Genomic DNA, 22,944 nt, shown 5'->3' on the forward strand with positions numbered 1-22,944 from the left:
CGTTGAAGAGCGATAGGAAAGTTTACATTTTACATTTGGCGCTAACAATATGCTGTATAAAATATCGGAATAAGTTGTGAGACTTATTTAAAGACAATCAGAGCTGAAATCAAAACATTAACCGAGTGTTAATCGTAAGAATTGTCACACAACAATGGCCCGCTCCAAGTTGTAATATCAGCTCACACTCGGGCCATTGGCCACTGCACTCGTGTTGCACATTGCACATTGTTTGCCTTTTTCTTTTTTGCATTTCCGTTGCGCTGCCTTGGGTAAGGTCGCTGACCACATCGTCAGATGGCGCCGAGGACGGCGCACAGAAATGGGACTTCTTTACTGCGGCCCTTCACTTTGGATGATCAGTATATTTAAAAAGAAAACATGATCGGAGTGATCAAGCAAACGGTGGTCGCTGTGCAATAAAACAGCGATCAACATCTTAACCCTGAACAGTGTCTTCACCTCCCTTTGGTGCATTGCCTCTATTCGATGGCGCAGATTCACGGCATTGTTCACAAATACTCTAGAGATGATCTTTCGAAAAACTACTGTCAGAGTTAAGTGCGATCTTCTTCCCTATCAGAGGGTCATTCCTCTCAGAGGTTGATAACGCTGAAGCACTTTCCGCACTTGGGCCACGAACTATTGATTAGTTTTATCGTTCGTTAATCCAGCGTTGGTTGAGTCTTTTCTTCCTTTCCTTTAAATTACAACAACTTTTCGCAAAACCAACGATTCCGGTGAAAGCAATTCCACTTTATGACCCTGAACGGCGATTGAGGTCGATGTTACGCGTTGAAGAACTTTCCTTTCGCAGACGGAAGCACGGAAAGTTCACTTCTCGTTTCACGATAAACGGCCAAATGTCTAGAATATTATGAATTGAGCGACAGCCATAAAAATGCTGCCCATAATTGATTTACGTGCCCTTTTCCTCTGTGCCCTATCGTACCGTACGAAACTGGGGCTCGGTTTGCCCATAAGAAACACTTGGGCAATTTAACATATTGTAGGCAGAAATCCTTTAAAATACTGAAAGTATTTTTGGGCGATCTTTTATAAATTCCACATAGGGTCGAGTCACGTGCTGTATAATTATTGAATGGGTTATGCAAAACGCTTGCAATGATCTCAATTGCTTTCGACCGACCGACGAAACGCGATGCTTACGAAACAGGGAAGGGTTTAATTTTCTCCGGCAGCATGCCCATTACTCACGCAAGTGGCCAACTCAAAAAATCATTCATTCAACGCGTGCATTTCGTCCCATTTTCTCCTCTCGTAGGCGACGGTTTTATGATCGTCGCCTATCGCTGGTCGCTGGGAATAAGATCCGCGTTTATGCAATTAAGTTCCTCACTTCCTATAAACTGTTAACTCTCTGCGGCTTGGGCTCGATATTGCTGCATTTAGCAATGAAGATATGTTTAATAATGCTTATTGTGATAGATTGAACCGTTACTGAGGCCGAAGAACGACGAGTCGCAGAGCGGACTAGAAACAAAGGGACGTGAATTTGGATCACAAAATGATTGCAGCTTGTTTCTCCTCTACTTATGTTTGAAAACAACTTTCGCTATCCACGGGCCACATCCACATTTTTCAATCTCAAATGAAGCACCTCAAGTGGACAGGGTTTTAAACCCCACAGAAATTGTTTATATTAAAGAAGTGAGTCAATCGAAAGTGTCTTACTTACTTACTTACTTATCCGGCTACAACCGCCGAGCGGTCTTTACCTGCTGCAAGGAACTTTTTCACCCCTCGCGGTCGAGAGCCTTCGTCCACCAAGTATGAATACCGGCCGATATCGCGTCCCGGTCGACGCCATCTCTCCATCTCACACGGGGCCTGTTGGCTATGTAGAATGACCTGTTGGCTGCTAGCACCCTGGCGCGAATCTCAACAGTTATGTCATTATTGGTGCTAAAGTGTCTTAGGGTGTGTGGAAAGTTCTTAGGGTAGTAGTTAGTTTTAGAAAACACAATCCTGGTGTAAAATTCCAGTTAATTTCGGGCATCGTCAGCTGGTTCCTGACCTTTCACAACATTCGTTGAAGATTTGTTCCTGTGAAAATTCTACTCACTATTTGCAGCGCCACCTGGCAGCAGAAATGAACACTAATACGATGGTTGCACGCAAATGTTAGTCGTTTGGCAGTTAGTTCGAATTGGACGGAGAAGTTGAATTGACCGTATAAATTTACAGGGTGTTTCATTAAGGTTTCATTGAAAGGTTTCTTCACCAAATTTATGTATAAACAATTTTGGTAGCAGAAAATTGGGAAATATGAAAAAAAACTATTTCCAAAGTGGTCTTCAAACTCACACGGTACGATATTTGAAAAGCACATTTCGTTTAAGCCTATTCCTCCTCGCTGGCTATGTTAATAAGTCAAATTGTCGTTTGTTGGAGTTCGGAAAACCCACATATCGTGCAAGAGAAGCCAAAGCACCAAAAACGAGTGACTATTTTGTGCAGATTTTAGTCTGGCGGAATCATCGGCCGCCGTATGAATGAATGAAGAAGGAAGGAACCGCCTTAATCGTTGATGGTTGGGTCTTCTGCGAAATTGAAGCTGAGAACTTAGCCGACATTTGGTTTCAACAGGATGGCGCTATCTGGCATACGCCACGATCGATTGTTTGCACCGCATCTTCGGACAGCGAATAATCAACAGAAAAGGTGTTGTGGATTGGCCTCCAAGAAGCTGTGATTTGACACCATTAGACTATTATCTGGGGGCATCGATGAAAGACAAATGTTACACGAACAAACCAGCAACTATTGACGACCTTAAGACCTAAATTTAAATTGCTATAGCCGAGAAAGGAAAAGATACAATCGGAAATGTACTTAAAAATAGGTCCGCCGAATGGGCTACTCGTGTATTAAACAACAATAGGAACACAATGTTGAATCAGTGTGCGATAATAAATAATGTACCGAGTCGATTAGTGATTTTGGATTGGAACGGCAAACGTCTACGCTTGATATTTTATATATTGTATAATGGCTCTTCGACGTAGCCCTTTCTATGCAATATTTACATCCATTTGAATACTGATACCACGGCGATTAATTGAACACTCCTGATGACAAACGGCGCACCTAGAGCCAGCCCCTCCGGTCGTAGATCCTAAGTGTCACTTCCAGCCGCCGGTAGTAGTCCTCCTCGACTAAATTGTCGTTGAAGAACAGGGCCGCATTCTGTTCGCTCTGGTCCGGTATCGACTCTTTACGGGCCAGAACTACTCGCAGCATCGACACGATATGGTACAACTCAAATGGGGCCACACGATCGATTTCCTCCCGGAAGCTGCAAGTAATGGCATGGCACACTTTTTGTTATTCCCATTGCGCAGTCATCCTTTCAGCACGCTCTCACCTTTCGATGGTCAGGAGCTCCGGGTCGGGAAATTGTAGCCGCGTCAGGCAGGTGACCAGCTGCTGGAAGTAAAACTCGAAATAGGCGTCCAGCTGTGATTCGAGATCAGGATCGTTGACGCTTGTAATGATGAAGAAAATAACGTCCCGCACGAGTGAATCCATATCGATCAGCTGAAAGTCGACAAACTTCAGGCTGCTGGGCTGTCCGGTTTGCGAATCTGTGGACAACACTAAGGGCTTGGGAAGGGTCCGAAACGCAACGGCACAGTACGCAGAACATTACCGTATTTGATCATCATATTGTTCACCCAGAGATCGTTGTGCAGCATCGTGCAGTAAACCGTCAGCTGGTCCGAAATCAGTTGCTCCTGGCGACGATGGCACTCGCAAATCTTGGCGTACGCTCGACCGGCCAGTTCCGGACCGACGCCGGTCCGCAAGATGTCCTGCCGAAACACATCCATCAACTGACGTAGCGTTTCTGCGCCCAGCCCTGCGTCGATATCAATCTTCACAAGGTGCTTGTGGATGCCCGACTCGAAAACTTCCGGCTTGAGATAGCGCAGGGCTATCGGGATCCCGTGGAACAGGGCCAGTTTCTAAAAACGGCGCAAAAGCGGATTATATTACTACGTCGATTCTCACATTCGGACACTCGATTCTCACCTGCAACACGAAGCGCGCCAGGTTCCGGTTGAGCCCTTGGCGTCGGTTCTCCGTCACGTAGCCGGCCAGCTTCAGATTCTCGAACAGCATCACCCCATCAGCGTCCACCTTTTGCACCGTTGGGTCCAAAGAGACGCGAGCGTTGTAGCATCGGCAGAACACATCGATCAATTCGTCCTCGCCACCGAAACCCTGTGCACGCTGTAGGTCCAGCAGCGTCGGGACGATCTTCAAATAGACGGCCGCTTCCTTCACGAACGTGGTGTCGATTTGGAAGATTTCGAGAAACTGCTCACTGCTCGGTCGCATTTTGGCCACCAAATGAAGCACTACCGGTCCAGTCTCGTTATCGGAGTTCTCCTTCGAAAGGGAAAAATTTCATTTGAAAACAACCATGGCGCAAAGAAGAGCGTACGCATAAATTTCAACCTCTTTTGTGTGATTTAACATCGGTTATCGGTCGCAGCTTTCTGACCTGTGGCCCGAATTTCACCTTAAAGTAGAATTTGAACGGCCCGAACGTGCATTCAGCGAAACAATATTTTTAAGGACCATGAAGGACAAAATGTGAAAAGCGTGCCAAAAAAAATCCTCCATTAAATCACTTTCCGGGACGGGTGTGGCTAATGAAGTTGATGTGGTCGCGACGGAGAAGAGCCGCACTTTGAGAGGTTTCTGGAAATGATTTTTGGTGACCTGTTTCCAGTTCCTCTTTAGGCTCAATCATTTCAATCGCCCCACCTTTATGTGGCCTTCAGCTTTGGAAGGCTTTTAAAGAGGCGCCCGCAACATCGTTCCGTTATTGGTTGATGGCAATGGGAAAAGTTAGATGCTGCGCATTGAAAAACATAAAACATGCCACCAAAATAAAAAGCGTTTAAAGAGTCATCCTCGGAGACGGCACCACTCTACAACTTAATCGCTTTAAATGATGTATCATATCTGGTAAAACAACTCCGCAAATGACTGTCCTTTCTGACACCACAAAAACCAGCTCATAGCACGTGAGAACACGGTGAACAGGAAAAGTGCCAAGCATTCAACAGATGTTTTCCGGTCCATTAGCACGGCAGCCCTAGACGCAACAGAGCAACGTCGTCGACGTCATCGCTTCAACTCGTTAAAAGTTTTCCGTTCTTTTCTTCGGTCCTCGCTCTGAGTGTGTCGCTGATGTCTTCACTAATCCCGCGCGGGAGAAACGGCCGAGTACCCCGAAACAGCGTGCGCGGTGTCGTATCAGGGAAACTGCACTACTTTTGGGAGAGATTTTCTTTCTAGACGAGAGGACCCTTTTCCATTGGGCCACTTGTTGGCCATCGTAGAGGAAAAACCAATAAATCATCACCTCTTTTGCCCTACCTGGTCCGCCAAAGACCTTAAGCCGGGGTCTGGGTTGGTGGAGATATGGGTTGACAACACACACGTTAGGCCAACATAGTTTTACGACTTTGGAGTATCGAATAGTGCGCGGTAAAAAGAAGCGTAAACAGAAGAGTAATTTATTTGCATGAAATAACTATCACCAGACGGCCAGAGATTGATTGCTCCTGGATGAAAGAGCCTACACCGGTGAATAGGTCCTGCCGATGCGTGGTCCCAATGGGGCCAAATTTCACACAGCAATTGCCTCCATCCATCAAAGAGCATTTTCAATCCTAACCGGTTCCAATTTGTGTTCGCTTCGCATTTGATTGAGCACCACGTGGTCGGTGTTCCGATCGACTGCAAAAAACGGATCCAGCCGCTTGGAAGCTCCGTGTCTCCGGGCGGGCTGTGAATGTCGTCACTTCGCACGGGTGTGAAATAGCATGTTTTTGCTGGGATGGGGAACATTTTCCTTCTCTCTTCGGCATCGACAGACGTCATGCCATCAGCCGACTGGTACACCGATGCAAAAGTCAAGGCGACACGTCTTGGTAGAACACCAAGACAAATCCGTTGTCGAGAAAGGAAAATGCAAACAAAAAAACAGAAGTACGCCTCTACATGTCGGTCACATACGAGGTCGGATCCTATTGCAGGACCGCGGCTCCTTGTCTACCGAGAGTAGAAATCATTTATCTTCCCGGTCTTGGGACAGCCCGGGCACCACCGTATCGGATGGCATGATGCAAGCAGGATTTTATTTACAATTTATGAGGCTCCTACTACAAACCCAAGGTTGCGTTTCCTAGACTTGGAATCTTGTGTTGACGTAGGATGCTGTAAAATGTGCAATTTGTTGACGATGCGAATTATCTGGCACGTTTCATCAGGTAGAATTTACGGTCAAACGTGATAAGACTACGGAGGTGCGATCCGATAGTTTCTGGTCCATTGGACTTGCTGTGAGTTTAATTGAATCTAATGGGTAGCTTCACCGGATATGCTCTTCGCGTTTTCCGATTGTGGTGACTAATTTGCTCTCATTATTCGCACACGTCGGCATGTCGGCGCCGACCTGCAGCGGTACCAGGCGTCTCCATTCGCGTCACTTCACGGACGGATGATAAATTTTCTAGCTCCGTCTCAGGCTCTTGAACCATTAACGCGCACGACAAAGTATACCTTTGGCTGGTGAGGCTGGTGACTAGCTTCGCTGGCACTCGATGACGGTGATATCTCCCGTTCGGTGGTGATTTGCACGGCCACAGCCAGCATGGTGCTACCGTAGTTGTCTCCCGGCGCGGTAAGCAAGTCGGCCTCATAACCGAGTACGCGAGTTCCCGCGGGAAGGACCGGCGCCAGCAGACCCTCCAGATCACGGATCGGAGGTGGAGGAACCGCGGGCATGTTTGCGCTCACTTTGTCCCGCGAAGTCAACCGAAACTTCGTGCGTGTTGATTGGGGCGAAATATTCACGAAACAAGCACAACGTGAAAAGGGCACGAACACGCGGCTCTATTTGAAGCCAAACGGAACCCGGTAACCCGTCGGCAAGTCCGACCACATCGAACAGTGCGAACCAACTGATGCCTTTTACGTCCAGATAGCCCAATGGCCACGAACGAACGAACGAGCACGAGTTCCGAAGTTCGCCCGAAGAGCGGTCGGCGTGTGTGTGTTGGCGAATGGAGTGCAACAGTGGCCTATGGTTGGCCAAATTTTGCACAACGATTAAACAAACGAGAATGCGCGCCAAAACGGGTGCCCCGCTGATAAGCGATGGGGCTTTCATCTGCGGAGTGATAATGGGATGAGAACGGTTGTTTGGGGAACCTAATGAGATGACACCCCGTCGGATGTAAATAATGAGTCAGTAAAATTTGTACTCTGTCGTTGGTAAAGAAGTGTACCGAATATGCTGTGAATTGACCCCGAATTCGCTCACAAACCGCCGACGACTGCAAGCTTACCGGTTGGAGCTACGGCTCCGATAACTGGAGATGATAAGCGTAACGAAATCAAAAACCCTTTTTTTGGTGAAGGTCAATTCCGATTCACTAAAACAAAAAAAACAGAAACGATCCATTTAATCCCAAGCAGCGGTGCGAAGTGCGCGCGATAAAATGGCTGTAATCGCGCCGCCGCGTAGAGAAATATCAATTTCGGTAAAAAGTAAACGAATGAAACGCATCAATAGTAGGTCAACAAGCGAGGTCTCAAGTAGGGAAGCATAAGCAAATACGTCCGTACACATACACAACCGGAAACCTATTTACCCGCAAAAGTTCCACATACCCAGGGACGCAAACATAGGTCAATCCCGCCACACAAGCTGGCTTTGCGGGAGTTAAATATCCCGCGGGCCAATATATTGCCACGGTGTACCGGGTGGTATTAAGTGGTTCGCAATCAATTTCAAAGCCCTGTGTGCATAGCGCAATTCGACCACTACGAATGTCAAATTCGATGCACCTGACCGATGCACTGATGTGACAGACTCTAGTGGAGCATATTTTAGTATCAAGAGCACTGAAACCAGGCATACAACGTTTGAGATTTTTTCATATAATTTGTCCTGAGGCTCCAATAGCGTCACCACTACGTCACCACCGGAGCACGGGATCCTCTCGATCCGATCCGGGGATCCGCTAGATTGAGCTCAGATTGATCGTAATGAAACGAAGTCATTCGAAATTAACTCGGACGCTTCCGTAAGGGCTGGGTGATTGTTTGACCAATTTGCCAATTTCATCTCGTTGCTGGATGCCTGGGGGAACTACGAGGCACAACTAGACACGACGTGCTCGACTCATTGATAGCGCACGCTATATAGGGGCGGTCCGGAGCAGTTTCTCTATGCTGGGTTTCGATCCGTTGAGCGGTTATTATTATTCAGCTGGTCTACGCCGGAAGAAGGAAGATGTGAGAGATAAACAATGAGAACGCAATCTGCCAAACCGACGCGCTGCCATTGGGAGTATGCCATAATCGGATGAAGCCGCCTCCGGCAAGGAGCGAGCACGATGAAAGGCGACTTTCTGTTTGAGTTTTCTCCCGCACCGCCGACACTTCCAACTAATCTGCCGTCTCGCGTAAATGGCATATCTTGGTACACTCAATTGTGCAAACATTTTGCGGCGTTCGTTGATAAAGTCATCTGAAAAATAATCTGAAAAATAATCAGCAAACCAAAGGAAGGATGTAGAAATTAATTATCATTAAACAGTAAATACATTTTTCTCCTCATTGGGTAAATTTATGTGGAAATTTTCCACTTTTCGGCACTCGTTCGCGTTTCCCGGCTGGAAAAATTGACAGTAATCCGCTTGAACCCACCGCACCGCAAAACGTTGTGGTCACGATCACGGATGGCGCTGGGAACCGAAGGCTATTTTCGTCTGCCCGCTTGGTCCATTATCTGAATGGAAAGCAGACCACCGCAGCGTGGTGCAGTTGCGGGAAAATAAATGAAAACCTGCTCTGTTGCCATAGTGCAAATTGACAAAATTTAAAATAAAATAAATAACTAAAATAACTGTTTCAATCTGTGGGAAACTTTTAATTAGACGCCAACAGAGGACGTCAACTTGAGCCGACACCGGAAGGCAGCGCTTTCGGAGCGAAGATGGATGCCACAAGGGGAAATGATATCTCGTAACCAACGGGTGGACGATATTATTCGATTAGAGTTGTGGTTGTGTTTTGTGCGAAAGTGTCAATTTCTGCGTCAATCGCTTCCATCCAGGTGCGATTCGCTAGGATCTCGGTAGGTCACACCGAAAGTGTTATGTAGCTTCACGAGTAACTCTTCGGCCACCATAGCGGAAGTAATAACGGGACCAGACGAGCGTTTTCGCAAACACCAACGAAACGGCAACGAAATTGAATTAGTTAGTCTATTACCGGTGGTGGTTCCGACCGGCGCAGCTAGTGCACGCCCCAGAAAGGATTGGTGGACTACGTAATGAGAAACCATCGACACGACGACGTCCAGCTGAGCGAGCGATTTTAATCATCACTATATTCGTTTTGCGAAGGTCATTCGTGAAGCTGTGGGACGATGATACTACAATCCACTGGATGGATAACGTTCAAGAGTCCCGTAGCAGTTATTTATTTTTCTGATAACATTTCATGCAAACCTGAGTTGGCACAAGCCAACGACAAAAATACTCTCTCTCTTACTGTAAAAGTTAAAACAATAATTTAAAGGTTATCGAAAAAGAGAGGAAAAAACTGAGAGACTCGCAATAACGCACTCGCATCAAAAAAGGACTTCTTATTTCTCAGGATCCTAGTAGCCATCATCACCAGTAGCTGATCCGCTGCAAACATTTACTTTGGTGCATTTGGCGGAAGTGGAGCATTTCGTTTCGGCTGGAGTGTGGAAAATGACGGCAAAAGGGTGCCTCAGACGTGGCGGCGCACCGCCACCTACCGTGCGCTTCGAGTGGTCCAAAGCATACCTCGTTAAACCAAGGGACACCCTAATCGCCCATAGGGACACGCTCTTGAGGCAACCCTTCCGTCCTTCGTACGAAATGGTAAGGCAAATAGCAAACATCTCTGCGTGATAATTAACACAAACGCGTCCTTGCTGGGCGGACACTCGGTCGCACTCATCTTAGCATGCCGGGGAGCCCGATATTGGCCTACTGTTGGACTGGACCTACGCTCGCAACTGGCACTGCGAAGTGGATGCCTTCCGCTGCGGAAGAGCCGGGACGAATAGAGTCGAGCCGAAGAAATTCCCCATCTATGCCAAGCGCAGCAGGATACCGTTGAACCTGCGGCGCGACCCGGCGGTACGGTTTACGATGAAGCGTTTCCTTAACATTCCAGCCAAGGTGCAGAGTTACCATGACGAATGCTGTCCCGCGTGGCGGCCTAAATTACCCAGCGTGTGCTGCCCCTAAACTGATGGATCGAAGTGTATAGTCCTCCTCGCCGAGAAAGCTCATCCGAAATTTTCGTGAAAGCTCGCCGAAATGAAAACAAAGCTTTCCCCTTTTTCGACCAAGTTGTCAAAATTTCCGCGTGTTTTCCTGTCGAAATGAAAATGAGTAAAATTCATGAATTTCGAGAGAAAAAGAGAGAGAGAGAGAGAAAGAATCGACAACAGAGAACAGGCGTGATAATAAAAAAATCCTAATCCTTCAACCTAAACTTCCTGTCACTCTCGGGGACAGGATTTGTGTGTTGTGAGACGTATGGCTGCCCGAGCGGACCGTTTTCCAGGTTCTGTTGTTTTGGCTTTCCATCGTTCCGTTTAACCGTCCCACCACCCATTCACCACCAAAAGCACCATCAGCTGGCATTTTATTCTGTTTCCGACACAATTTTGCTCCCGAAAGTTCTTTCCGTTAGCTGTTTTTCTCCCCATTTGCTCGCCCTACTGCTCGCCGATTCCGTATGGCCAAGCTACGGAGCATATTCAAGTGAGTATGGGACAACACGCGGTGGTAGCCTTGCCAGCCCCGGAATGGCACGTGTGCGAACATCCTTTACGTCACAGGAAACACCTGATCCCGAACCTGGAAAGCAAGTGCCGACTATGTCTCTCGGATAAAGCCATCGTGCATTCGATCTTCCAGTCGGACAGCAGCAAGGAAGCCACCGACACGCTGGTGGAGAAAATTTTCGAATGCACTGCGATTATGGTGAATCTGGCCGTTCCGTCTGGCCATCAAGATGCAAAAGCTTATACTTTTCCACCCTATTTTCCACAGCTATCGAAAGATTACGACTATCCTTCGCCAATCTGCGAAGACTGTGCACTGAAGCTGGACGAATTCTTGCTCTTCCGAGCCAAGTGCCTGCGCAGCAACGAAATCTATCGATTCAATCGCCTCCACAAACAACGATTTCTGTTTGGCAGTGGGCGTCAGAATCAGCCGGCCGCCACTGACCCAAAATCGCCAGTCGATGTCGCTGATGGTACCAAAGAGCAGGACACGAGCGCACCGGCTGTGGTGGAAGAGCGTTGTGCTGAGGACAGTGAAATCGTGGTACGGCACACGGTGCCATTGGCGACCATCTGTGAAGCAAGCGGTTCCAGCAGTTCTGACAGTCGCACGGTCATAGAAACGGAGCAGCGGCAAGAAGGGGGAATGCTTGGAACTGCACCTAGTACGGATCGGAATGAAATTACTGACCGTGTTAATGGTGATAGCAAGGACCATCCAGCGACAGTAGCGAAGGACGAGCCAGAAGACCGACGGTTGGACCACGGACGTAAACCCCCGGACACCGGTGGAAGCAATTGTAGCAGTAGACTGTCCCCTGTCCCACCAATAGTGTTGGTCAATGACGAAACGGACAGTAAGTAGAGCGTCCCCTCCCGACGATGGGTCTTTGTGAATATAAAACGTTTTCAGCAAACACTACCAGCGAAGAAGTAGACACCATTCCACTGTCCGAGACGAGAGCTCTTCCAACCGACGACGATGAACCGCAGAACTGTCTCGAAGGTATACGGTTCCCGGTCGAAACGGTCGAACAGTTAGACCGACTGGAGCGATTGGTCAGAACGTGCGATTTTGCCCGCGAACGTTACGTTAGTGTCCTTCCGTGTTTTTTTGACTTCAACAGAAGCCTTGTTTCAACAGAAGCCAATAACCGCCATGCGCCATGTGTCCTTGCAGATAATTTTACTCAGACAGCTTAAAACACCGCATACCTCGCTCAGTGAAACATATCAACAATTGTTCGCGGATCGGTTGCTGATTCACTACAATTACGATGGCATCTCGCCAAAGTACAACAAGCGATCGCTGAAAACGCTGGCCCTGTTTACTGACTGTATGGCGGGTAAGGCATCCGAGCCGAACGCCACGCTCGGTTGATCTGTATGCTTTTTGTGTTCCGCGTTTTCCAGCGGCCTGGGAGGACCATATGGACGTCGGTAAAGTTAAGGAGGCTGTGATTGAGGCTGTGAGAAAGTCGCATAATCGCTACAATCAATACAATCATCGAAAGGTAGGCACAGTCCGGTTGTTGCAATAGCTCCAACAGTTGCTAATATATTCCCGTTTTCCCCTTTTGGGCCATTCGCTTCTGCGGACAGCGTGCTAAGTAAGTAGAGGTCTCGAGCGTGATTCAATGAAATCATTGACGAAAAAGCCGTTTCTTCCTTCCGTTTCTCTGCAGCTACGAATGGTTATAGCTGTCGATCCCGCACCAGGGGCCAGAGGATCTACAGTGATACAAACTGCCACAAATGAGCCCGGACGCACCCAAGCGCGCTGGCTAGTTAACTGTTAATCACTTTTACTAACCAAATTGTTTTCACTACGACACCGATTTTCTACGACACGAAAGTAAATGTTAGACTATAGAGAAGCAACAACGACCAGTAGCAATAGAGGCGTAAACCTGTGCAAGGCGTGTGAAATGTAGCATTTAAATCACATTAATGGAACCAACAACACGAATAAGGACAGTATTTCTTGTTAACGTTAAGAATCAATTCACTAGTGTGTAGCTAGTTAGTGTGTGATAGGCGCAAGCTGTAAGCTAGGCAACGTGGCCCGTTTCTAAGACGGATGCGATCGAAGCAATCGAACTCGACGGAAAATCCTGCGAACGGAATTTGTCGTTGAATCTTTTACTTTAGCTAAATCAAGGTAGAATTTTTGCAAATAATGTTGCATAGTTTAATCTATTGTTTGTTTGTTTCTAGAAACTCGTTCTCCGCGATATCGATTGCAACAAACCGGAAAGTTGTTGACATTTTAACACAAGCAGCCGAACTAAAGCATTTTTCTCTTGTGCGAATGTTTAAACGCGTTTTATAAACAGGGGACCAACATAGGACACGTTCCCCCTCTACTTGCAAAGCTGTAATAATTGCATAAAAGCGTAGTTAAACGATATCATCTTACACACAATAACAAGCAATATGCATAAATACGGCCCGGTCCGTTCTTCTATAAAAAAAAAAAAAAAAACAAGCAATATGCACTCGAAAACCTAGACGCAACGTGTCCACGACCCCATGGCTGTGCCTGTGAGTAGTACGGCCGCGTGCACGTGCGGTGTAGAAGTAATAAAAGAAACGCAATTTTAAGGGAAACTGCTTTTCGATTCGGTTTCGAGGTACGTAACGATCTTCGGCACATTTGGGACTGCCTTTCTCAATGGTAACACAAAAGCGGGGAGCATTCATTGATACGATAAACAGAGTGTGGCAAGTTTGTGAATGGCCATAGTGACATTCCTTTATTCTTTCCCATTATTTACTGTTGCTGTAGTTTTAAGTTTACTGTTCCGGGCGATTATTATTATTCATCCGCCATGTGTTACTCTATTTGTCTACGTGGTTTGTTTTTCCGTTTATGCGTATCCGATTAATCATGATTAGTCCGCGTGATCGAACAAACTGTTATGCCATTAATAAAAACATCACATTGCACACAACGCTCCGGAGGGGGATGTGGTGAACTCTCGAGTCGTCGGTCACGTTCCTTTGTCGGATGAATAGCGACGAAGCGTTGCAGCGATGCACTTGGTGCACTCCGGTTTACACATCCACCCAAACACCGTTCCAACTCTCCGTTCGGTGCGCAGCAGCAGGGAAAAATATGCTCAATGGCTCCGGCGCTAGAGTTTTGGGGACACAAAAACATCCAATATGGAGAACAGGGGACCATGTGCAATCGGTAGTTACTATTCCGTCCTTCTACTTATCACTGAGAGAGACCATTCGCACGGGAAAACTACAGGACGCTCTTGAGTAAAAGAATCTTCAAAAAGCTTCGTAAACTTCCGAAAAAAAAACCTGCACGGTGGCTGGCGTCGTGATGTTGTGTGCCGCAAAAGAACCGGTTATAAAAAGCCACCAAACCACCATTCCATAGAAACAGAAACGGGTCCGCGTTACAGTACACGGAGGAACGCAGAATAAGTGTGCAGATTGATGCGCAGATCCTTGATGGTGGCTTTAATTGTTTTGTTTTGCTTAAGCGCTATCGAACCGTGAGGGTGTGCTCTAACCGAAGTGGAACGTAAAATTGGAACTGTTGCCACACGATCCTCCACCGGGGAAACCGCCGAAGCCGAAATCGCTCGGGAAGAACTGCCGGTAGATTTGTTGCGGGTCAATGTCAGCTGCAAAAAAAAAGTGGACATTAGACACGCGCGATCAGGGCCGATTGGGCCGTGGTGGACACACTTACCTCCCTGGCTCATTTCTTCTAAATCCTGGCCGTTGTCGTAGCGTGACTTTTTCACTGGATCCGATAACACCGTGTACGCCTCGCCGAGTTCTTTGAATTTGCGTTCCTGTTCTTTCTTTTCGTCTTCGCTCGCGTTCGCGTGCCGGTCCGGGTGATGGACCAGGGCCCGCTTCCGGTATGCCTTCTTGATTTCGTCATCCGAAGCCTGCTTGTTGACGCCCAGTATTTTGTAGTAGTCCTTACGCTTCGATTTCTTCAGCTGCAGTTTGGCATCCTTCAGCAGGTTCCGGATCTCCATCGTACGATCGTTCTTGAGCGCCTTCTCGTAGTCCTTGACCGCGTCCTCGAAGTTTTCCATGTTGTAGTACAGCTTGGCCCGTTGCAGCAGTGCCTTCATGTACTTTTCGTTCAGTGTCAGCGCATTGGAGCAGTCAGATATCGCGTCCCGTAAGTTGCCGAGCTTGGAGTTCACCAGCGCCCGGTTGTAGTACAGCTTGCTGTTGATGTCTTTGTTCTGCTGGTCCAGTGCTAGAGCCTCGCTGTACACGGCCAGCGCTTCGCGGTACTTGCCCGTCTTGAACAGCTCGTTGCCCGACTCTTTCTTTTCCTTCAGCTGCTTAGCCTTCACGCGCATCGCTTTGGCCTTCTTGTGATCCGGATCCATCATTAGGGCGCGCTCAAAGTGCAGCAATCCTTTCTCCAGATTGTCACTGTAGTATAACGTTAAGCCCCGCACGTAGATCGCGTCCGCGTTTGTGCTGTGCGATTGCATGATCGTGATCGCAATGTCGCCGGCCTCCCCGAACCGTTCCAGCAGCGCCAGGCACTCGGCTTTCAGCAGCTTGTTCGGTATGCTCCCGGGTGCAATCTTGAGCGCATTGTCACAGTGGTACAAACATGTCCGGTAGTCGCGCCTATCGTAGCAGGCGGTCGCTTTCTCGTTCAGATCGCGCAACTGCTTCAGGTTGACGATTTCATCGCGCAGTGACGTGTTCGATGGGTCCAAGCTGAGAAACTTCCTGATCGCCTGATCCGTACCGATTACGTCACCTAGAGACAACAGGAGCAGGAGATTGACCATCAAAAAACGGGGTCCCCCTCAGAGCGCTGTCCCCGACAAGACTTACCGAGCATCAGCGAACACTTGGCCATTCGAATGTATCCCTTCGCGTACTTGTCATCGATGGCGATGGCCGTCTTGACGTCGTTCAGTGCGGATCGGTAGTCTCCCAGCATCATGTGGCAGGCGGATCGGTTGCCATAGTACGCCGCCGTTTCCGGACTGATGTTGATGGCTTCGGAGTAGAAACGAAGGGCGGAATCGTACCGCTTCGCTTTGTACTCATCATTGCCAGAATTTTTCTTTTCCTCTGCGAGACTGTATAGAAGAGAAACAATAGAAAAAAAAAACACATAAAAGTTACGAGACCACGCTAGGGAACGGTGCAGAATATCTCGAATAGGCCAAATGGGCCATACGAGTCGAGGGCGACGGCAAGGGGAAGAGGAGGGACACGCAAAGTAGCAAAGGTGTTTATAAATATTCACATTGCAAAACGAAAGCAAAGAAAATTGGCTCTGACGTGACGCGGGGCTCTCTCTCTATCAGCGGACACCTATAAGTTCCGGTCACTTTGAAAGCTTTTTCCATTTCGAGAAAAATCAACACAAAATGCAACATTCGCATTGCATTACGTTACCTTTCGATGGCTACGTCCATGGTGGATGACAAGTTCTTTTTTGCTATCACAACACGCAGCACGATCGCAGTTCCGGCGGAGAGGTTCCGAGGTCGTTCGCACGGGTGGGATGCTGGTTGCTTTGCTCTGCCAAACAACACCTGTCCGTTTCCCGGTGTTCCGCGGCCAAGGAAATCAATTCCAATAGCAACCAATTTCTCACCCCACGGAAATTCCGACCAAACAACGGACGGGGACCACACCAACTACCAAGGCGCACTAGAACTGAGTGACCTTTCTGAACGCAGTAATATCGTCAATTCCGGGAAAGGCGCTCTCGTGAACTACACCTTCAATGAATGGCGTAAGAGTTAAAAATCGCGTATCGCTGCTGTATATTCGAAACCCGTCCGTTATCTATTGTTTGTTCCAACATATTTCAGCCATTTCGAGGGATTTCTCTCGTCGGGAATCTAAAATACATTAATTTTGTTAAATCATTGTTCAATAAAATGACATTCGGTTGTGCCCAACGGTGGTGTAACACGTTCATCTGTCAAAGGCACGTGCTTTATTTTTTCAAACTGGCTGTCAAACTCAGCCACTAAGTAACAAAATCTGCGCCAACTACGTGCGAGTGAAACGTCAAAACGGTCCGCTCTGTTCAACGGCAGAGTGAGCGAGCAGCACGATTGTCAGTGCGAGAAACTGCGAACATCGCTCGCCACAAAAGAGTCTCGGCCAACACGAAGATTTGACGTTCTTCCATTTTGGTCGAGCAAATTTTGCTACACAATTCAATCATTCACAAAGTTGCAGCTATTCGAAACATTATTATTAATCCTTTCTTGTAACGCCGTATCCGCAGCAGTGTGTGCCAACAATTGCACAGTGTGCTGTGTTGCAAAAATAACCTTCCCCTTCGCGCCGCAGTAAATATGGTTTCAACAGGGCCAAAACGGCCACCCATAAAGTGTATGGACGACAATTCGTGAATATCGGCGCAACGCGTTCCAGATAGCCAGAAGTAAGCTTCTTATTTTAATGTGCGCTTCCCAGCAGCGTTTGTAGGTCAAGTAGAGCCGCGAGATGAACAGTATAGGAAACAATTGCCCCACCGTGCAGCGGCGTAAAAACGGGGATTTCTTTTTTCGAAGATGGCGCTCGGAATATGCTGAGCGTGCTAAATTTATCAAATTCGGCCCTGTGTGGTTGCATTTTGGGTGAAAGTTGCTCTGGTTGGCGTTTGTGTTCATCGGCGCGCGCGCGTCAGCTGATTGTTGCTGCAATGGCAACTTTGTTTTGATGGTTCAAAATTATTGAATAACCTCAATTTTGTTCGCCATAACCTAGCATTTTGCTGCCTCTGTTCGTGAGTTCGCTCTTCCTTTTCCACCATGATGGAATTCACCCGCTGAGTGAATGTGTGTGTGCGTGAGGAGCAACGCAGTAGCCCGAGACAAGATTTGACAAGTCCTGAACGCGACGAACGAACTGTCAGATCGAACGCCGCAAATTTATCAAATTCTTTTCGACTGATTTACTTTCGCTCTCCATAGTATTCCCAGAGTGTCCGCCATAATGGATCAGAAGTTTATATTGAGGCAAGTGGGCAGTCAGGCGGCTTCCTCTGTTCCGGTGAGCGTCAGCCAGCTAAAAATCATCTCTACTGGTCGTGGTGCTTACCATCAGCACCAGATCGATCCGCAGGCCACCGCCACTATCATGAGTGAACCGATATTGCTACAGATCCACGACGGCAAGCGGTATCTGGTGGACGAGAGCGCGATACAAAACATCGACCAAGTGCCACCGGAAAATCTGATCTACATGAACACCGAGAACATGGGCTCCGAACAAGGGGAGTCGCTGACGGACGAACTGGTTCCCGAGCCCTTGGCCGAGTGCGAACAGCAGCAGCAGCAATATATGGAGTGTGAAGTGACCGAGGAAGTGATCACGGACGACTGGGTGCAGTCGCAGGGCGACCAAGAGTGCGTCCAGGTGACGGTCGATCAGCTCGGTTCCACCACGGTGATCGGTGCGGCGACGGTGGAGGACGAAATACCCGTGCCCCTCGATCAAGACGAGTACACTCTTTCGCGCCCCTTTCCGTGCGATTTCTGCAGTCGGCGCTTTCGCAAAAAGGCCAACCTGAACACGCACATGATGGGACACTCGACTTCCCGGTATTTCGCGTGTAAGCTGTGCCATACGCATTACCAGCGGCGCACCGATCTGTTGAACCACCTTCAGCAGCACGCCTTCTCGACGGACGATCACGACGACCCGCCCTTTATCGGCGAGCAAGGATCCGAGTGTAAGTACCTGGGCGATCCGATATTGTCAGCCGCGAAATGCAAACCCCTTGCGTGTGTTTATTCACAGATGACACACCACCGATGCAAAGCCAAGGTGGCCATCACCAGCGTACGCGCAATTCTAGCGACGAAGAGGACATGATGTTTGGCGAGACGGCTGCTGGCGTGAGCTACAATTCGCAGCCACCGTTGCAGCTAATATCGACACCGACCTCCTACAGTGGCCAGGAACTCCCAGCCACCACTAACAGTGCCATAGGAAATGCGCCCAATTCACTGCTGTATTCAGTTCCTTCATCACCCTTCACCCTGTTGCCGCCGGCGTCCGGCGTCGTTGCTTCCAGTTCCGGTACTGGCAGCAACGTCCGTAACCGACACCATTCCTCGAAGGCTGGACGATCCGCAAATCGCACAGCGCCGCCCGCCAGCAACCGGATAAAACAAGAACCCAGCTCACCGACTGACGGAGTCAATGAGGTGTTGCCGACGGCGGTCCGATTCCCGGTGACGGACCCGCGCAAACCCTGTGTCTGCCAGCAGTGCGGCATGGGGTTTGCGCGGGAAAAAGCACTGGCCTCGCACTCACGGGTCCACGGCGGAGATTCGAAGATCGAGTGCGACGTTTGTGGGGAAACATTCTGGAACCACACACTGCTGCAGGGCCATATGCGGCAACGGCACACCATTTCCCCAATCGGCACCGGCACCGGGTTTTATCCACGAGCAGCGAGAGCGAAGCGTAGGCCACCGATCGCGACCCATCAGCCGCCGGTTGGCGATCCCGGTGGCGATCCCGGGGCGAGTTACTGCGAGTTGGTGCTGGGAGTTCAGTATAGCTGTGATATTTGCGGGCTGATATTTTCCCAGGCGGATCACCTGCAAGGCCACATTCAGCAGGTGCACGGAACGGTGGTCAAGCAGGAACTGAACGGCGGGGACCTATCGTCGGACGGTGAGGAGCGTGGCGACACCGAATGGATGGAGCTGGAGGGGTCCCCGAATGCGGTGTCGTCGCTCGAGCCGCAGCGCCAGCACCAGCACAAGTGCCAGCTGTGTGGGGAATCGTTTCCGAACGAGCACAGCATTCGGGGCCACTTGCAGGAGCACCATCGGCACCAGCTCACCAGTACGTCCTGTGTGGCGTGTGGCAAGCAGTGCAAGAACTCGACCACGCTCATGAAGCACGCCTGGGACCATTCGCGCGTCAAGGCGCACTGCTGCGCGATGTGCGATAAGACGTTCCACCACAAGGCGCGCCTCAAGCGCCACATGGACTCGCACCGCAACAAGACGGTCCGGTGTGAGGTGTGCGGCGAAGACTTCCCGGACGGGCGCACCCTCATGAACCATCGGCACTCGCACACGAAGGCGAACAAGTTCCCGTGCCACACGTGCGGCAAAACGTTCGGTTCTCGCTCCTCGCAGCAGATACACATTCGCATTCACACGGGCGAACGACCGTACGGATGTCGGTACTGCTGGAAGGCGTTTGCGGACGGCGGAACGCTGCGGAAGCACGAACGGATACACACGGGCGAAAAGCCGTACGGTTGTTCGGTGTGTCCGAAAGCCTTCAACCAGCGCGTGGTGCTCCGCGAGCACATCCGTGCCCATCACTCGCAGGTCGACCCGAAGCGGACCGCGGACAAGCTGCCCTACTTTTGTCCCGTGTGCAGTGTGCTGTTTGGTGCGGCCGACGAATTCGTGCAGCACCTGATCGAGCACAGCGACCAGACCACGGCCATGAAGCGTAAAACGCCAACGTTCCCGCGGAAGTACAAACGTCGCCGGAAGTTGAAACCGCACGAACTGGAGCGATTGCAAAACGGGCGGCGCAAGAAACCGGCCGTTGGCACCGGGCCCGAACCGAGATCCGCAGCTGATGACGACGACGACGGCGGCGAGGAGGACGATGACTATGATTACGACGACGATGGGGACGATGATCGCGAACAGGACCGATCGGATACGACCACGGCCAGCTGCAACAATTCGTTCATGTCACTGGAAAACACTGACGGGACGCTGAAAACCCCGAACGAGTTGTTTGTGGACTATGGCGGAACCGTCGGGAAACTGATCGCCTCGCCAAAGTTTGTCTCTCCGTTCGAGCTGCTCGCCGATCTGGAACCGGCGACCGCGGCGGGGAAGGCTGCTGCCGGTCGCCGACAACCGAACGTGATGATGCTGGACGACAGTGGCATCAATCTGCTCAGTGAGGTGGTGCTCGCTCACGGGACCTCAGCGGCGGCCACAGATGTTGGTGGGCCACCGACATTGAACAATAACTATCGTGATGTAGTAGAATCTCCCCGCCAGAAATCCGCCAACCGGAAACGGGTGCTGAAGGCGAAGCCGGCGACGTCGGTCAGCAGGACTGGGCCACGGATGATACATTCACAAAAGGTCAGACAAGCGGCCACGCAGAGTGAAGCCGGCAGCAAACGTGGTCGGGGCGGTGCTAAACCAAGTATTGGGACCCGGAACAAGAAGGTTGCGTCAAACATCGGTTCATCAGCTTCGGAGTATGTGGTGACCAACGACGACATGACGAAGGACGATGTGACCTCAGCGTGCGCCGAAACCAGCCTCATCTTCAGTGCCAGTGCCGATATTGGGCCCACAAACTTGAAACATGAAAGCGCAGCTGACCAGCCAGGGCACTGTGGCGAACGACGTAATGGCAAACGGCGGCGCCCGGTGAAGTCAGTGACCCGGCTGCACCCATCTCCGTTGCGGAGCCAAAGACTAACACGACGGCAGCTTGAACGGGAGGTCAACTTCCTGAAGGAAGCATTTGCTGCCAGCCCGTCGTCGCCGGAAAGACTGACCACCACCACAGGAGAGGACCAGGCACCGGGAGGTGATGGTAAAACGATCGATCGCGAGAACATTAAACAAGAAACGGCGACAAACGCCTCCGAGAGGCTGGCCGAAATGCTACTGAACGATCAGATTCCAACGACCATTAGCAGCAGCACCGACAACAGCCATCACAGGCTCTCTGTCAAACCAGAGGACCAAACGTGGGAGGAAGATAGAGCGGATCATCGGTGCCAGGTCGGGACAAAGGAAGACGCAGAGTTTGGTTGTATTTATACGGATACGGATACGGATACGGGAGAGGAAGTGGACCCTAGTGAGATCGAACGGATGATGCGAAGCGCCGCCGACCATTGCTGCTCCATATGTGGCCAGTATTTTGACAATCGTGCACAATTGCTCCTCCACGTACCGGTACACATCTAAGGAGGCGGCGGTGCTCGAAGCAGCCACAGATTTGAATTTACATGAAATTGAACCATTTGTTGCCTTTTGTTCGCGATCGAGGATCTGTCTGGCGATCTACGATCTATGATTCACTGTTGCTTTGCTATTTTTGTTCAATAAAATGTTTTCTCCCTCCTGAAATGCTTTCTGGTCCAATTCGGAAGTGAATGCAAACAGTTTTTGCTATCAAGAAGCGACGATAAGTGATTGTTTTATCACGTTCCGCAAGGTTTGCTGCATCATCCGGTGTTAACCACAAGGTTTCCACCACAGACCACAGGCCGAAAGATAAACCACACGCGAGAACTTTAGTCTATGCAGCTTAGAATGCCCAAAGCTGACTCTTCCACTCCGTTATTCTGTTGCTCAGAGCCAAATTTAATTGCAGCTTTTGAAGCCTTGAAACTTTCCAAGCCCGTCGAAGTTGGGCCACATTTTTCATTGAAGACCAGTTCGTCCTTTGTGGCCCCAAACATAACCATGATTTCGTCTGCCTGGTCGTCACATTGTAACTGAGCGGACACGGGATCTTCTACTCACGTTTGGTTGCTGATTTCTACGAACTCTACGTCCAACACCTCGTTCGTCTCGGAATTATCCTCCTCGTGATACTCTGCTGGCCGCAAATCCTCCTTCGAGTCACTAGCTTCCGGCTGATCATCGATCATTATAACGTCGTCCGTTTCGGAATCGTTGTTAACCAAATCGATCACGACGTCCGACATGGTCCCTTTTGAGCTGCCGCCACCGAGCGCGAAACAGGTCACTAATCGCGGAAATAGTATCCAGCCGGGTCGAATGAAAAACTTCGAATTTTCCCTATCGCTATCGAATTTTCCCACCAGACCAAAAACACCAAAACACCAGATGAGGAAAAACTCAGTGGCGGCGCACGAACGCAGGGTAATTCTTCGCCGTAATTGACAGATGTTACAGACAAATTGACAGATCGTTGACAATTTCCATGCAATTGTTCGTTAAACACTCGTTAAACACTCGTTAAAGTTCGATTTCAACCTAATTCCTGTAAGATGAGCTCACAAGCATCGAGAATGTTCGATTGACGTACCTCTGGCA

At 49.5% G+C, this 22,944-nt stretch overlaps 3 protein-coding genes across 4 annotated transcripts; 1 reads left to right on the forward strand and 2 right to left on the reverse strand.

The window, feature by feature from the left end:
* Positions 1–2,872: 2,872 nt before the first annotated feature.
* On the reverse strand, positions 2,873–6,828 carry LOC128272935 (uncharacterized). The gene is made up of 5 exons (XM_053010822.1): positions 6,604–6,828; positions 4,057–4,413; positions 3,674–3,989; positions 3,389–3,608; positions 2,873–3,319 (listed from the first exon to the last, which is right to left on the reverse strand). The coding sequence occupies exons 1-5, from the start codon at positions 6,826–6,828 to the stop codon at positions 3,112–3,114; spliced, it is 1,326 nt and encodes a 441-aa protein (XP_052866782.1). The 3' UTR covers positions 2,873–3,111.
* Positions 6,829–10,833: 4,005 nt separating this feature from the next.
* LOC128271239 (uncharacterized) lies at positions 10,834–12,684 on the forward strand. Its single transcript, XM_053008683.1, has 7 exons — positions 10,834–10,859; positions 10,937–11,081; positions 11,151–11,742; positions 11,799–11,977; positions 12,066–12,231; positions 12,299–12,399; positions 12,571–12,684. The coding sequence occupies exons 1-7, from the start codon at positions 10,834–10,836 to the stop codon at positions 12,682–12,684; spliced, it is 1,323 nt and encodes a 440-aa protein (XP_052864643.1).
* A 1,167-nt stretch (positions 12,685–13,851) lies between these two features.
* LOC128275440 (dnaJ homolog subfamily C member 7) lies at positions 13,852–22,686 on the reverse strand. 2 transcript variants are annotated; one of them, XM_053013936.1, is made up of 4 exons: positions 22,408–22,686; positions 15,725–15,975; positions 14,598–15,647; positions 13,852–14,529 (listed from the first exon to the last, which is right to left on the reverse strand). In XM_053013936.1, the coding sequence occupies exons 1-4, from the start codon at positions 22,590–22,592 to the stop codon at positions 14,411–14,413; spliced, it is 1,605 nt and encodes a 534-aa protein (XP_052869896.1). In that variant the 5' UTR covers positions 22,593–22,686; the 3' UTR covers positions 13,852–14,410. The 2 variants fall into 2 exon arrangements, with proteins under 2 accessions (XP_052869896.1, XP_052869897.1); XM_053013937.1 differs by lacking the exon at positions 22,408–22,686 and adding an exon at positions 16,298–16,540.
* Between the last annotated feature and the right edge of the window lie 258 nt (positions 22,687–22,944).

Source organism: Anopheles cruzii, chromosome 3 (genome assembly GCF_943734635.1).
Source record: "Anopheles cruzii chromosome 3, idAnoCruzAS_RS32_06, whole genome shotgun sequence".
Lineage (NCBI taxonomy): Eukaryota > Metazoa > Arthropoda > Insecta > Diptera > Culicidae > Anopheles > Anopheles cruzii.